The sequence below is a fragment of the Rhinolophus sinicus genome, chromosome 18 (genome assembly GCF_057876585.1).
Source record: "Rhinolophus sinicus isolate RSI-liver-muscle chromosome 18, RSI-T2T, whole genome shotgun sequence".
Lineage (NCBI taxonomy): Eukaryota > Metazoa > Chordata > Mammalia > Chiroptera > Rhinolophidae > Rhinolophus > Rhinolophus sinicus.
The window spans coordinates 91,578,326-91,594,283 of record NC_142518.1 but is presented as its reverse complement, the minus strand read 5'-3'; the positions used below and the strand labels follow the sequence as shown (position 1 = coordinate 91,594,283).

The 15,958-nt window shown below is 40.2% G+C and overlaps 1 protein-coding gene across 2 annotated transcripts in view; it reads left to right on the top strand.

Annotated features, from left to right (window-relative positions):
* The window catches only part of ZDHHC9 (zDHHC palmitoyltransferase 9), a 57,701-nt gene extending 42,112 nt beyond the window's left edge, over positions 1-15,589 (top strand). The window contains exons 5-10 of one of the 2 annotated variants that reach the window (XM_019717012.2): positions 4,350-4,487; positions 5,453-5,501; positions 6,273-6,375; positions 7,148-7,251; positions 7,646-7,742; positions 14,020-15,589. In XM_019717012.2, the coding sequence (XP_019572571.1) occupies positions 4,350-4,487; positions 5,453-5,501; positions 6,273-6,375; positions 7,148-7,251; positions 7,646-7,742; positions 14,020-14,136 (608 nt within the window). In that variant the 3' untranslated portion in view covers positions 14,137-15,589. The remainder of the gene's footprint in view (positions 1-4,349; positions 4,488-5,452; positions 5,502-6,272; positions 6,376-7,147; positions 7,252-7,645; positions 7,743-14,019) is intronic. The other variant, XM_074323204.1, reaches the window with a different exon arrangement.
* Positions 15,590-15,958: the final 369 nt, after the last annotated feature.

Sequence of the window (15,958 nt, the reverse complement as noted above, 5' to 3'; positions counted from 1 at the left end):
TTTAGGTATGGAAATATTTACCTCAGGATTATAATAATAATAATAATAATAATAATAATAATAAAAATTTATAAACCTAATTGTCCACCAGTAGATAAATGGTCGAATAAATTGTGGGATGATAGACTTTTATGGAAAAACCTCACACCAGAAAGCAAAATGAAATAAAACAGAAGATACGCTACATGTATAGTGTGACTTCAGTTACACATTTTAAAAATGTAAGTTTGTATAAAGAGATATGCAAGAAAATACTCCAGAATGCTTATAGTTTGTTATTTATAGGTTGTGGGATTTTGAGTGATTTTGTTTCCTTCATTTAAAAAAAATATTTTTCGGCCGGTCCGGTGGCTCAGGCGGTTAGAGCTCCATGCTCCTCACTCCGAAGGCTGCTGGTTCGATTCCCACATGGGCCAGTAGGCTCTCAACCACAAGATTGCCAGTTCAATTCCTTGACTCCCGCAAGGGATGGTGGGCAGCGCCCCCTGCAACTAAAATTGAACACGGCACCTTGAGCTGAGCTGCCGCTGAGTTCCTGGATGGCTCAGTTGGTTGGAGCGCATCCTCTCAACCACAAGGATGCCGGTTCGATTCCTCGACTCCCACATGGGATGGTGGGCTGCGCCCCCTGCAACTAGCAACAGCAACTGAACCTGGAGCTGAGCTGCACCCTCCACAACTAAGACTGAAAGGACAACAACTTGAAGCTGAACGACACCCTCCACAACTAAGATTGAAAGGACAACAACTTGACTTGGAAAAAAGTCCTGGAAGTACACACTGTTCCCCAATAAAGTCCTGTTCCCCTTCCCCAATAAAATCTTTTAAAAAATATTTTTCAAGTTTTCTATAATGAGCATTTATTGCTTGTATTATCAGAAAAAAAAGTGTGATTTAAAATACAGTAAACTATATTTCTATAAATCTGCATTTCCAATGTTTTTATATGGCAGGTTTTCTTAGAGTAAGACTCGAACATGTCATTTTTATCTACATCTTTCCTTTTTCTGAAAAGATAAATTGTAGCCCTTTAACTGGGAGATGTACCATTCTTACAGCCTTATTTTTTGATCACTACACAGCTCATTGTTCTTTAGAAATTATATATTTTATTCTTTGTACTTTTTTTGTTCATTAAAATAATGTATGTTCATTGTAAAAAACATGGGAAGTACAGAAAGTGTAAATAAATAAAACTTAATCCCTAACTCACTCTCCATTTTGCTGTATTTCCTTCCAGTCTTACTCTTGTTTGCAAAATTAGATCACACATGATTTTTCAATCCTGCCTTTTTCACTTAACATTATATCCTGAGCATTTTTAATACATCTTTAATACATGTTTTTTGAATATATTATTTTAATGACTGCATAATCCATCATCTGGCTATACTCTAGTTTATTTAGGCAGTCTCCTATCAGATCTTATTCACAATTACATTTTATTCATTATTATAATGCTGCAATCAAAATTATTAAATTTATGGATGTGGTTAAATTAGAACCTTTATACATTTCTGGTGGGGATGTAAAATGGTTACACTGTGGAAAACAGTTTGGCAGTTCCTCAAAAAGTTAGGCACAGAATTATCATATGACTCAGCAGTTCCACTCCTGGGTATATATATACCTGTATTATCCTGCTTGGGCTGCCATAACAAAATACCACAGACTAGGTGGCTTAAATAACAGAAGTTAATTTTCTCACAGTTCTGGAGTTTAGAAGTCCAAGATCAAGGTGTTGACAGGGTTGATTTCTGGTGAGGCCTCTCTCTCTGGCTTGCAAGAGGCCACCTTCTTGCGGTGTCCTCCCTGGCCTTTTTTTCTGTGCTTGTGCACTCCTGGTGTCTCATCCTCTTCTTATGAGGACACCAGTCTTATAGGATTAGGGCCCCACCCTTATGGCCTCATTTAACCTTAGTTATCTCCTTAGAAGCTCTATCTCCAAGTATAGTCATGTTCGGGGTTAGGGCTTCAACATATAAATTTTGGGGTGAAAATTCTGTTCATAATAATACCAAAGAGAATTGAAAACAGAGAGACATTCAGACATTTTTGTACATCAGTGTCCATAACATTGTTCACAACCCAAGTGTCCATCACTAGATGAATGGATACACAAAATGTGGTATATGCATACAATGGAACATTATTCAGCCTTGAGGAGGAATTAAGTATTGATACATGCTGCAACATAGATGAACTTTGAAAACATAATGCTAACTGAAAGAAGCCAGATACAAAAGGTCACATATTGTATGATTCCTCTTATATGAAATACCTAAAGTAGGTGAATTCATAAAGATAGAAAGAAAATTAGAGGTTACCAAGGGCTGGGAGAAGGGGAAAATGGAGAGTTACTGTTTAATAGGTAAAGTTTCTCTTTGGGGGTGATGAAAGTTTTTGGAAATAGATAGTGGTGATGGTTGCACAACATTGTGAATGTATTTAATGCCACTTAATTGTACACTTAAAATATGGTTAAAATAGCAAATTGTATGTTACATATATTTTACCACAACAAAAATATAATAAAAATTATTGCTTAAATTTCTGTGCATATCTCTATTTCCTTATGAGAAATTACTGAAATGGATTTATTCTGCTAAAGGGGCATGAGCATTATTAAGGCGCTTGCTACATACTGCTAAATTGCTTTCCAGACTGGTTCTCTCAGTTTATACTCCCACAAACAGTATATTAGCGTGTCCATTTTACCCTCTTCACTGGCATTGGATATTACTTTTCATGTTCTTATTTTGATAGGCAAAGTGTCTTATTGTTGTACTAGTGTTGCACAGAATTATTACTGAATATGAGAACATTTAAATATATATTTATCTGGTATTTATTAACTGTTTTTGGCCTTTTGACTATTTTCTTGAAGAAGTATTTTGTTATTGATTTGTAAGGACTTTCCATTTACTAAGGTACAAAATTTACACACATTCCTGTTGTGTTTTTTTTTTCTTTTTAATTTTCTTTATAGTATTTTTAACATGTAAAATATTTTTAAAGTTTATGGAATCAAATCTATTTTTGTCATCTGTGTGTTTTTTTTAAAGATTTTTTATTGGGGAAGGGGAACAGGACTTTATTGGGGAACAGTGTGTACTTCCGGGACTTTTTCCAAGTCAAGTTGTTGTCCTTTCAATCTTAGTTGTGGAGGGCGCAGCTCAGCTCCAGGTCCATTGCCGTTGTTAGACAACCTTGTGGTTGAGAGGACGTACTCCAACCAACTGAGCCATCTGGAAGCTCAGCAGCAGCTCAGCTCAAGGTGCCGTGTTCAATCTTAGTTGCGGGGGGCGGAGCCCACCATCGCTTGTGGGAGTCCAGGAGTCAAGGAGTTGAACTGGCAACCTTGTGCTTCAGAGCCTGCGCTCCAATCAACTGAGCCATCTGGCCACCCGGGAGCTGCGCGGCTGCTCATTGACTTCATTCTAGTTGTGGAGGGTGCAGCTCACTGGCCCATGTGGGACTCCAACCAGCAGCCTCATTGCCCAGAGCTTGTGCTCTTACCAACGGAGCCACCCATCTGCCCCCGATCAGTGTTCCCCCACCTCATTACTTTTATGTTCATAAAGTCCTTCTCTATATGGGGGATAAGTGTCCATCTATTATTTATGGTTATTTTATGGTTTCACTTTGGTTTTCCATTTAACTCTATAATTCATCTGGAGTTAATTTTGATAGTGTGAGGGGAAAAAAATCTAACTTTATTTTCTTTAACCAAATAGCCAATCTAACTTTAACCAAATAATCTGACTTTAACCAAATAGCCAATTGTCTCAGAGTTGTTTATGGACAAATACTTCCTTTCCGTACTGGTTTTGTAATGCTGCCTTTATTAGACAGTAAGTTTTTATAATATATTGTAGTCTGTTTCTGGGCACTTTCCATTCCATGAAGCTGTGCCACACCATTTTAAGTATTGTAGTTTTATAGTCTTTTACTAACTGGAGGTTAAGAAAACCACATTTTACTCATGGTTGAAAATTTCCTTGGCAATTTTCATCTATTCATTCTTTCTCAACTTCGTAGGCCCACCTACTAAGATTTTTCTTTGGAAAAGCAAGGTCTCTGCTGTTAACTGGCAGTGAAACAGATCACTCAACCCCTCAGTGCCTTATCTGTAAAATGGGGAAAAGAATATCTTCTTTTGCTCAACTTCCAGGGTGATTGTGGGGATCAAATGAGATGGCTATGAAAACATTCTGAAAGACAGAAACCAGTTTTTTACAATTGAAATAGGCAATGATCCTGGGGTCTTTGAATTAGTTATTATGTGGATGGTGGGGTTGCACTGTGTTTTGGAGGCTTTGGCACTAGACTCTGTCTTTCTTCCACAGAGCGCTTCGACCATCACTGCCCCTGGGTGGGGAATTGTGTTGGAAAGAGGAACTACCGCTACTTCTACCTCTTCATCCTTTCTCTCTCCCTCCTCACCATCTATGTCTTCGCCTTCAACATCGTCTATGTGGCCCTCAGTGAGTATGCAGGGCAGTGCCTGTTTTTGGAGTTGTGGGTGGGGGGCAGGTTGGGAGAGGACTTGAGGACAACTTAGGGGAATAGTTGGGTTTCCTGGTGGGACTTTACCATTGCGAAGGCACCTTAGGACCAGTTAGAAATGAGCACTACTGTCTGATCTTGAGCAGGGCGCCAAACCTCAGCTCACATCAATCAGTATTTACTAAGTGTGTTGGCCTTTTCACTTGGCCTTCTGTTGGGGACTGTGGCCATAATAACTGGTTTGTACCCAGAGTACTGGGCATTTCTGAGGTGATCCCAAAAGTTGGGGATGTATTTTGGCTGTCTGTATCCTCCCTTCTTCTGCCTTGTAAGACCTACCCTGTGCCAGGTGGTAGAAGGGGTTATACTAGAGAAATGCCTTTTAGTAGCTCATGGTTTACTTTGGGAGATAGAAAATACACACCCATGTGTATGTGCGTGCGTGCGCGCGCACGCGCGCGCACGCACACACACACATCAGCAGATAACAAATAAGGGAGGATGGGATGTGGAGTTACAGGAGTGGTCTTAATCAAGACAGCTTTCTGGGAAGAGATAAGGTCTCAGGATTTTGAACAAGAGAGGGCATGGATTGATGAGGAGAGGATTTTTCTTAGATATTTCTGATTTCTTTCATCTGTGAATGAGAATCCCTCTCCATGCCCATAGTTGGGGGCTAGGGAAGGGGGAGGGGAGGCAAATGCTTGGCTTCTGCCTGACTCTCTAGTCCAGTGCTGCTGGGTCCCGCACTGGAGATGTGAACCCTTTGTTCAGGAAACTTACTGGCTTGGAGGTGAGAGTCCCTTGTCTGAGTGAGGGCTTATTTCTTGCCAGCTCATAACAAGGGATAGGGAAGAAAGGAAGTGAGTAAGTACTAGGATAAGTGTGCATTTTTTACTAAAGTCACTAATTTTTCTCTTTACTCCCCCTCACAATTTCACAGAATCTTTGAAAATTGGCTTCCTAGAGACGTTGAAAGAAACTCCTGGAACATATCCTCCCCTGGCAGTATGTCCCTATGAATCCCTCTTAAATTATTTTCCAGCATGCTTTTTCTCTGCAGTTTTTCCATCATCTCATTTTTCAGATGTCAGAGAGTGCCAAAGTCTAAAATAAGAAAGAAAAAAAAAGAAAAAATAAGAAAATCTAGTTTTAGTGTTAGCAACCAGAATGGAAGGTGGCCAGTATGTAAAGGGAGGTCTTTCCTATACCCTATTCTCTACTGTCTCCCTCCTACATCATTCTGATCCTATGCTCAGCCCTGCCTTTTTTAGTGGGCTATCTTTGCCTCAATACATCTCTTAAGTCATTTGCTGGAAGTCCCACTTTCCTGTTAAGGCTAAGGCTTATTTTGAACAGCAGGTGCATTTCTGAAAAGGAGATTCAGATGGGATTTATATAAACCACATCCTGTTTTTCCCACCAATTTTTCATTTGTAAAGTTTATTTTTTGATGGATTTCCCATTGACAGTGATGGCCCCCTCCTAAATGTCCTCTTCAAAGAACTAGTGATGAATAAACAGATAATTAGATACACTAGCGATATTAGAGAGCTCCTAATAGTGAATAAACAGGAGTCCTTTACCTTTCATAAGGGATATGCTCAGCGAGTTTAGAATTCATCTGTTGTTATATGTGGATACTTGGCCATTTGTGATATATGTTCCAAGAGGTAAAGATGATGTGACTGGTGCCATGAGTATGAGCTGAGGCATCAAGCCCCCTGGTGTGGCATCTTCAACATTCCTTAACATCACTTCACTGTTCTAGAAGTACTCATTTGCTTCTTCACTCTCTGGTCCGTCGTGGGACTGACTGGATTTCATACTTTCCTCGTGGCTCTCAACCAGACAACCAATGAAGACGTGAGTCAACTTTCCCTTCTCCTGATCACATAGTCTTCGCCCAAAAGCCTGCTCTCTCATTACCTGCTAGAGAACTGAGTGTCCAGGGCCTGGGAGGTCGAGGGAGGCAGAAACCTGGTGTGGGAGATTGCTAAATCTGATGCGCGAAAGAGAAAGCAGACTGCTTTGTTTGGAGCTGAATGCCTGTAGAGAATTAGGAAGAGGTTGAATGGTTGGGTGGGTACAAGGTCTTTAGCTGTTCATAAGTGTTTAAAGGCTAGTTGGTGCCTCTGGATTTTGAATGGACAGGGACAGGTGCACTGAATAAATTCTTGCTTTTTAAAAGTTATCACTTAATCCACGTTCATTGTAGAAAATCAGAAAATACAGATGAACAAAAAATAGTAAATAAGTCCCTGTAACTTTACCTCCTAAACATCATCATTGTTAATGGTATGATATATATTCTCTTCTAGACTTTAGACTTGTTCCCATGTTTGTTTATGTGACTATATATTTTGTATTTTTTAAGTGAAAATAATACATATCATTCAGTTATCGGCCTTTTTCACTCTACTATGAACATTTTTCCATGGCTCTATGCATGTATTTTGTTTTCCTATTGTGGTAAGATACATATTATATAAAATGTACTGTGTTAACCATTTTTTAAGTATAATTCAATGGCATTAAGTACATTCATGTTGTTCTGCAACCATCATCACCATCCATCTCCAGAATTTTTTCATCTTCAACATAATCTTTAAAGTAAGCCTTAGATTTTATTTTGCAGATCAAAGGCTCATGGACAGGCAAGAATCGTGTCCAGAATCCCTACAGCCATGGCAACATTGTGAAGAACTGCTGTGAAGTGCTTTGTGGCCCCTTGCCTCCCAGGTACTCAGGGGACTAGAAGGTGCCTGGGATTCTTGGGATGAGCAACTCAACCTGATCCCTGTTACCTAGTCTGATGCCTTCTTCTGAATGTGGCCTCTTGGTGTCAAATAGATCTCCCCAGGGATTGTCTCTTGGTGCTGCATGGACCATAGACCACAGACTTGTTGAAGGGATGACCTTTCATTCTTATTTCATTTGTTTGTTCCCTGGTTAATGAAGTATTCCCTGGTTTGTGGAAGACAAAGTGAATGGAAGACAGGAGGCATGTGCTAGGATCAGGCTAGACTGCCAAAGGACAGGTTTATGTTTTCCAGTACACACAGCAAGATTCAGTGAGTGGGTGGGTGCGTGGAGGGGTGAATGTAAAGTGCTTTATTAACTGTCTTATCTTCAGTGTCCTGGATCGAAGGGGTATTTTGCCACTGGAGGAAAGTGGAAGTCGACCTCCCAGTACTCAAGAGACCAGTAGCAGCCTCTTGCCACAGAGCCCAGTAAGTGTTCCTAACTTTAAGACTTGAAGGCTGAGTTGATGATAGAGGATGTAGGCTAAATTTATGCCTTAGAGATAAAATTATGCAATTTCATGTCCAATCGCTCCAGCTTCCCTGTCTCTGCTTCTGCCCTGACATGGCCACAGATCTTTGTGTCCTTGAGGTAGATTAAGATCTAGTCATTTCTTTGACATTTTGTGCCAGCCACTGTACTAGGTGTGGGATATGCCAATGAACAAGGCAAATGATGTCCCTGCTCTCAAGGAGCTCATTGTCTGATAGGGACAAGAGACCAGAAAACAGGCTATAGCTTGATGTCGTGCAAAGTACCTTGATGAGGGAAGCATAAAATGCTATGGGAGCAAAGATAGGGGTTGGGGAGTGGGTTGGAGTTAGTGGTGTGGTTACCTTGGTAGAAAGAGGCTTCCTCACTGGAATATGTAGATGTAGGAACTCGCCCAGCTGTCCTGCTCACGATATACTTTACAAAGTATGTTCTTAAAATTTTATTATCTGAAATTACTTTTTTTTGTAATAGCTTTATTGAAATATAATTCACATACCATAAAATCCCTGTTTAAAATGTATGATTCACTAGATTGTAGTGTATTCACAGAGTTGTTCAATCATCCCAATAATCAATTTTAAATCATTGCATTTTCCCCTGCAAAAAAGTCTGTACCTTTTAGCAGTTACTCACCCTTTCCCATCAGTTCCCCCAGCCCCATCCCTTGGCAACTAGTAATTTACTTTTTTCGTTATAGATTTGCCTCATCTATACACATCATATAAATGGAATCATACAATATGTGGTCTTTTGTGACTAGCTTCTTTCATTTAGCATAGTATTTTCAAGGTTCATCCATGTTGTGGCATGTAACAGTACTTCATTCTTTTATATGGCCAAATAATATTCCATTATATGAATAGACCACATTTTATTTATCCATTCATCAATCAGTGGATATTTGGGTTGTTTCCACCTTTTGGTTATTATGAATAATGCTGCTATAAATATTCATGTACAAGTTTTTGCATGGACTTATATGCCTTTTGAGGAACTGCTGGATTGTTTTCCAAAGTGGTGCAACTGCACCATTTTTCTTCCCCACCAGTAGTGTATGAAGGTTCAAATTTCACCATATCCTTGGCATCACTTATTATCTGACATTTTGATTTTAGTCATTCTAGTGTGTGTGAAGTGGTTTCTCATTGTGTTTTTTAAATATATATATTTTTAATTTTTCAATTACAGTTGACATACAATAATATATTAGTTTCAGGTGTACAACATAGTGATTAGACATTTATGTAATTTAGGAAGTGATTTCCCCTGTCCCCCACCCCACCGATTAACCTGGTACCCACCTGGCACTATACATAGTTATTACAATATTATTGACTATATTCCCTATGCTGTATTTTACATCCCTGTGAGTATTTTGTAACTATCAATTGGTACTTCTTACCTCCTTCACCATTTTCACCCATCCCCCCAACCTCCTACCCATCCCGCAACCATCAGTTTGTTTTCTTTATCTATGGTTTTTTCTGTTTTTTTTTCTTTCTGTTTTGTTCTTTATATTCAACAATAAGTGAAATCATATGGCATTTGTCTTTCTTTGTCTGACTTGCTCCACTCAGCATAATACCCTCTAGGTCCATCCATGTTGCAGATGGCAAGATTTCATTTTTTTTTTTTAATTTTATTTTATTAAATTTATTGGGGTGACGATGGTTAGTAAAATTACATAGGTTTCAAAGATTTCATTACTTTTTTATGGCTGAATAATATTCTGTATTCCATTGTATATACGTACCACCTCTTTATCCATTCATCCACTGACGGACACCCAGGTTGCCTCCATATCTTGGCTATTGTAAATAATGTTGCAGTGAACATATGGATGCACGTGTTCCTTTGAATTAGTGTTTTGGGTGTCTCTGGATAAATACCTAGAAGTGGAATTGCTGGTTCCTTCTTTGTCTCTTGTTATAGCCTTTGTTTTAAAATTTGTTTTGTCTGGTATAAGTGTTACTAACCCAACCTTATTTTTTCATTTCCATTTTCATGAAATATCTCTTTCCATCCCTTTACTTTTAGTCTCTGTGTGTCTTTTGATCTGAAGTGAGTCTCTTGTAGACAGTATATGTAAGGGTCTTGTTTTCTTATCCATTCAGCCATTCTATGTCTGTTGATTTGAACATTTAATCCATTTACATTTAAAATAAATGCTGATAGATACGTAGTTATTGCAATTTTATTATTGATATTTCTGATCTCTTCCCCCCCTCCCCATCTTCTTAAAGGAGTTCGTTAACATTTCTTGTAATATTGGTTTGGTGGTGATGAACTCTTTTAGCATTTTCTTGTCTTGGAGGCTTTTATCTGTCCTTTGATTCTAAATGATAGCTTTGCTGGCTAGAATAATCTTGGTTATAGGTCCTTGCTTGTCATCATTTGGAATATTTCATGCCAGTCTCTTCTGGCCTGCATAGTTTCTGTTGAGAAATCAGCTGACAGTCTTAAGGGAGCTCCCTTGTAGGTAACTGTTTTTCTCTTGCTGCTTTTAAGATTCTCTCTTTGTCTTTAACCTTTGGCATTTTAATTATGATGTGTCTTGGTGTGGGCCTCTTTGGGTTGATCTTGTTTGGGACTATCTATGCTTCCTGGGCTTTTATGTCTATTTTCTTTGCCAAGTTAGGGAAGTTTTCCGTCATTATTTCTTCAAATAGGTTTTCAATTCCTTGCTCTCTCTCTTTTCTGTCTGGCACCCCAATGATGTGAATGTTGGTATGCTTGATATTATCCCAGAGGCCCCTTAAACTATTCTGATTTTTTTGGATTCTTTTTTCTTTTTTGCTATTCTGATTGGGTGTTTTCTGCTACCTTATCTTCTAACTTGCTGATTTGAACCTCTGCTTCGTCTAATCTACTATTGGTTCCCTCTAATCTATTCTTCATTTCAGTTATTTTAGTCTTCATTTCTGACTTTTTTTGTCATGTTTTCTATATCCGTTTTGTTGTTTCCTATCTTGTTGAAGTTCTCATTGAGATCATTGAGCATCCTTATAACCAGTGTTGTGAACTCTGCATCTGGTAGATTGCTGGTCTCCATATTATTTAGTTCTTTCTCTGGAACTTTTTCTGTTATTTCATTTGGGGCATGTTTCTTTGTCTCCCCATTTTGGCTACCTCCTTGTGTTTGTTTCTATCTATTAGGAAGAGCTGCTGTATCACCCAGTCGTAGGAGAGTGGCCTTATGTAATAGGTATCCTGTGGGGCCTAGTGGTACAGTCTCCTTTGTCACCTGGGTGGGTGCTCCAGGTGTGTCCCTTTTGTGGGTTGTGTGTACTCTACTGTTGTGATTGAGCCTTGGTTACTTTTTGTTTGTCAATGGGAGGGGCTGACCCTCAGGCAAATTGGTTGTGAGGACTGGCCATGACTACAGTGGAGGAGCTGTTATGCAGGGGCTGACCCTACAGAGCGGGATTCACTTTAGCAGGGCTCTGGTGTGCCCAATCTGCTGTTTGGGTGTGTCCTGTAGAGGGAGCCAGGTGGTGCTCCAGCACAGTTGGAAGCCGGTCACTGGGTGTGCTGTCCTTAGCCCTGGGGCCTCCTGGGAGGGGCCCTACCCTAGGCCAAGTTCAGTTGCTGCCTGTGCCCTTCCTGGGGCAGATTGCAGATGTCTTCCACCCACACTATGCTTGGAGGTGCCTGGGAAAGGCTAAGCTGCAAACTGAGGCTAGCTGCCACTGGTGCCAGACTTGGGGATGTTCAGCAAGAGGTAGGGGGCATGCCGAGGCCAGATGCTGCTTATTTGGGGGTTGTGAATCTTTGAGAGATTTTTGGAAAGTCCACAGCATGAGCCAAAGCAGGTTATTTGTATGGAAAATCAACTAGAAGTGGCTTGGGTGGGCCAGAAAGTTGTGTGGGGTGGGGTCTCAGGGAATCACCCGGGTGGGGCCAACAGTTTTAGGCAGGTTGATGAAGACTCGGATGTGGTGGCTGCCTTTGTCTGCATGCTGGGAGAGGGGAGGGCTCACCAAAGAAACAATGGCATCTGCTAGCACTTCTGTCTGGGAGAAAGCTGCCTTTCCAGCCCTCACCCTGAAGCCAGATGATTCAGTTCCTCCCCATATGTCCCTGGTGCCTTTCAAGGTGCTGCCCCAGAGTTGGAGCTCAGAGTGAGTGAGTCCAGCACTGAGTAAGTCCGTGTGCAGGCCCTTTAAGAGGAATGCCTGAGACTCTAGCAGCCCTCTGTCTCACTCTGTCACAATTTCCTCTGGTTTTCACAGCTACAAGTTGTGGGGACTTCTCTTCCTGGCAGTGGAACCCTGGGCTGGGGAACCTGGTGTGGGACTGGGACCCCCTCACTCCTCAGGGGGGACCTCTGCAGCCGAGATATACCTCCTGATTTTTAACAGCCATAAGTGGGTGGGGGGACCAGCCCGTTTCACATCTCCATCCTTCCTGCCAGGCTCAACGTGGATTCTTCTATATATCCTTAGTTATAGGACTTCCGTTCAGCTAGACTTCAAGTGATTCTTAATGATGGTTGTTCTGTAGTTTAGTTGTAATCATTGTGGGTTTTTTAAGTCATTGTGGTTTTAACTTGCATTTCTCTGATGACTACTTATGATGTTGAACATCTTTTCATAAGCATATTGGTCATATATATATCTTCTTTGGAGAAGTGTCGGTTAAGATCCTTTGTCAATTTTTTATTGTTGAGTTGTAAGAATTCTTTATATATTTTATATACAAGACCCTTACCAGATATATGATTTGCAAATATTTTCTCCCATTCTGTGAGTCGTCTTTTCACTTTTTTTATGGTGCCCTTTAAAAGGTTTAAATTTTGATGTAGTCCAATTTGTCTTTTTTATTGTTGTGGCTGTGCTTTTGTGGTGAGATCTAAGAGACCATTGCCTAACCCAAGGTTGTAAAAATTTATGCCTCTTGTTTTCTTCTAAAAGTTTTATAGTTTTAGCTCTTACATTTAGGTCTTCAATCCATTTTAAGTTAATTTTTATATATGGTGTAGTAGGGGGTCCAAATTCTTTCTTTTGCATGTAGCTATCCAGTTGTCTCAGCACCATTTTTTAAAAGACTCTTCTTTCTTCTTTGAATTGTCTTGGTACCCTTCTCAAAAATCAATTGACCATAAATGTGAGAGTTTGTTTCTATTCTATTGATCAATAGGTCTATTCTTATGCCAGTGCTGTACTGTCTTTGTAACTATGGTGTTATAGTAAGTTTTGAAATTTGGAAGTGTGAGTCCTCCAACTTTCTTATTTATTTATTTAATTGTTATGGATATTCTGGGTCCCTTGAATTTCCACATGAAACTTAGAATCAGCTTCTCAATTTTTGCAAAGAAGTCAGCTTTAATTTTGGTGGGGAACACATTGGATTGATGGATCAACTTGTGGAGTATAGCCATCATAAGAAAGTTAAGTCTTCCAAGCCATTAACATAGGCTGTCTTTTCATTTATTTAGGTCTTATTTAATTTCTTTCAACAATGGTTTTAATTTCCAGAGGATAAGTTTTACACTTCTTTTGTTACATTTATTCATAACTATTTTGTTCTTTTTGAAGTTATTGTAAATGAATCCTACCTTTAAGTGAATGCTTTTTGTAAGGTAGATAATTGCTCTTTTCTTTGCATTTCCTAAATTTTGAATTTTCTTTTTTGAAGTACAGCAAAACTATTTTTATATATTATTATCATTTTGAATATCATTTTTCTGATGAATCTGGTCTTAAATCATAACAATTTAGGTTATTGATTCTCAGTTGAATGTGGGGAAGGGTGGTATTTTAGAATTATTTTGGAGACATTTTCAAACTACATATATCACCCCGAAATTTTGCCACCCCACCCTCTTTGGTTTAGAATCACTATTCTAGTGAGCTGTGTGTTAGAGCAGAAACAAGACTGAGTACCACTGGATCAGACCTTGTTAGACAAGTATGTTATAACATTCTGTTGTAAATGAGAGGGGCCTGTGTAATTATTTGTTGTCCTATTATTATTATCATGAATAATAATGGAAGCATATCTCCACAGCAGTTAAGACGAGAACTCAAATAAATGCCAGTTACATTCTGCTGAGAAGATGATGATAGGCTGGTCTTGGTTCTGAGTTTAGTGTCGGTGGTTGCATAGATGTGGTGATGGGTTCAGAGGAAGAGCTCAGTGTCTACTGATTATCTCCATGTGGATTTTGAGTGTGAGCTTTGTATTGAGTTTGATATGTTTTCCTCTCAGGCCCTAACAGAACATCTGAGCACAAACAAGATGCCAGAGGATACCAGCACTCCTGCAAAGATGCCACCCCCGGAACCCCCAGAGCCACCACAGGAGGTGGCTGAAGCTGACAAGTAGTCCATCTATGGAAGAGACTTTTGTTTGTGTTTAATTAGGGCTATAAGAGATTTAAGGGGAGAAGAGAAACCTGAGACAGAGAGCAAGTAAGCTGTCCACTCTACTGGTTTTTCTTTGGTCTTTGTTCACCAAATTGCACATTGGCATTTTCATGCTGCAAGTTTTTTTTTTCCTTCCTGGTCTCAAGGCAGTCACAGAAGATGTCAGTGACCTATGGTAACTACAACTATGGGTTTCTTGGGCCCTGGCACTGGTTTTTCACGGCCTCAGCCATGGAGTCTCCTTGGACTCTCCTTTCTTCTCTCCGGATCCCAGCTCTTCTGCTTGGGGTGATTGGTCCAATTCTGGGGTTAAAGTTTCTTGAGACTGGCTCAAATCCTTTCCACCTGCTGCATGGCATTAGTCCAGAGGCAGTCACAGAGACCTCTGGCCAGGGAATCCTATCTGGATTCTTGGGGCCTTCTGAATTGAAGAGGATGGAGAATGAGGTTGGAGGATTGTCCTGGCTACAAAGTGCCAACATTGCCAGCAAATCCTTTTAGGAATGGGTCAGGTAGCTTCCACTTGTTGTATTTATTCATGTAGCTTCTCCTTTGTCCCCCATCCACTATCTAAACCCCAAGCCCCACTCTTTTCTAATTAGATATATGTAAGTAGTTGTAGTATAGATAGTAATTTACATTTCTCATAGACTACCGAGAAACTTTTTAATATCTATGCCATTCTCAATAAGAATTTATGAGATACCAATGTCACAGTCCCTTGCACTCTGTCTCATCTCTACTCCTTTCTCATTTGCCCCTTTTAATTTGTTTTCTTCTGACTCTTGCTCCCATTAAGAGCAGGAATAGCAGTAATAAAAGTCTGCACTTTGGTGGTTCCTTTTCATCAGAGGAAGCCTGAGTGCTCACTTAAACACTACCCCCTCAGACTCCCTGTGTGAGGCCTACAAAGGCCTTGAATGCACAAATGGGGAAACCAAGGCACAGAGAGGCTCTCCTCTCCTCTCCCCCTATGTCCCCTCAAAAAAGAAAAAAAGAAAAAAGAAACAAAAACGACCACTAGTACTTCCATTAGGCCTCAGCTGAGTGAGAAGTGAAGCCCAGTACTGCTGCCCTCCCAGGTAACCCACTCCAAGGCCTTGGCCCACCTTGGGCTTGGTAACCACACCAGGGGGCTTCCTCCAAGCCTCACTCTTCCAGTACTTCCACCGGCAAAGTCCCAGAGTCACTTCACCCTGTGGGTGGGCTGTGTCCCTCAGTCAACTCTGCTCAGGACCTGCTCTATTTCAGGGAAGAAGATTTATGTATTATATGTGGCTATATTTCCTAGAGCACCTGTGTTTTTCTCTTTCTAAGCCAGGGTCCTGTCTGGATGACTTAATGGGGAGGGGGGAAGTGTAAACCAGAACTTTTAATCTATTTGAAGGTGATTAAACTGTGTCTAATGCAAATTGCCTGCCTCCTCCTTCCCCCTTCCATTTCAAGGATCACCATGTGGGTGTGAGTGTCTGTGTGGGGATGTGTGGGGTTGGGGTTGGGGTTGAATGTATTGCTTGTTACTACCCATAGTTCCATTTTCCATGGGACACTTGGGTTGGAGAGATAGCTCCTAAACTCTCCACTGAGCTCTACTGCATTCTGGGCTGAAGTTTACCTTATTCTGGACTATGAAGCAAGGGCTTTCAAGGCAATATACAGTGTCAGCAAGATGAGGAGGGTTGGGGTAGTGGTATATTAACTTAAGAGAAAAGTTCTTTATTAGGATATTGTGTTTATGCAGTTGGAGGCTGTTAATTGTAAATGAGTCTTGGTTATTAAAG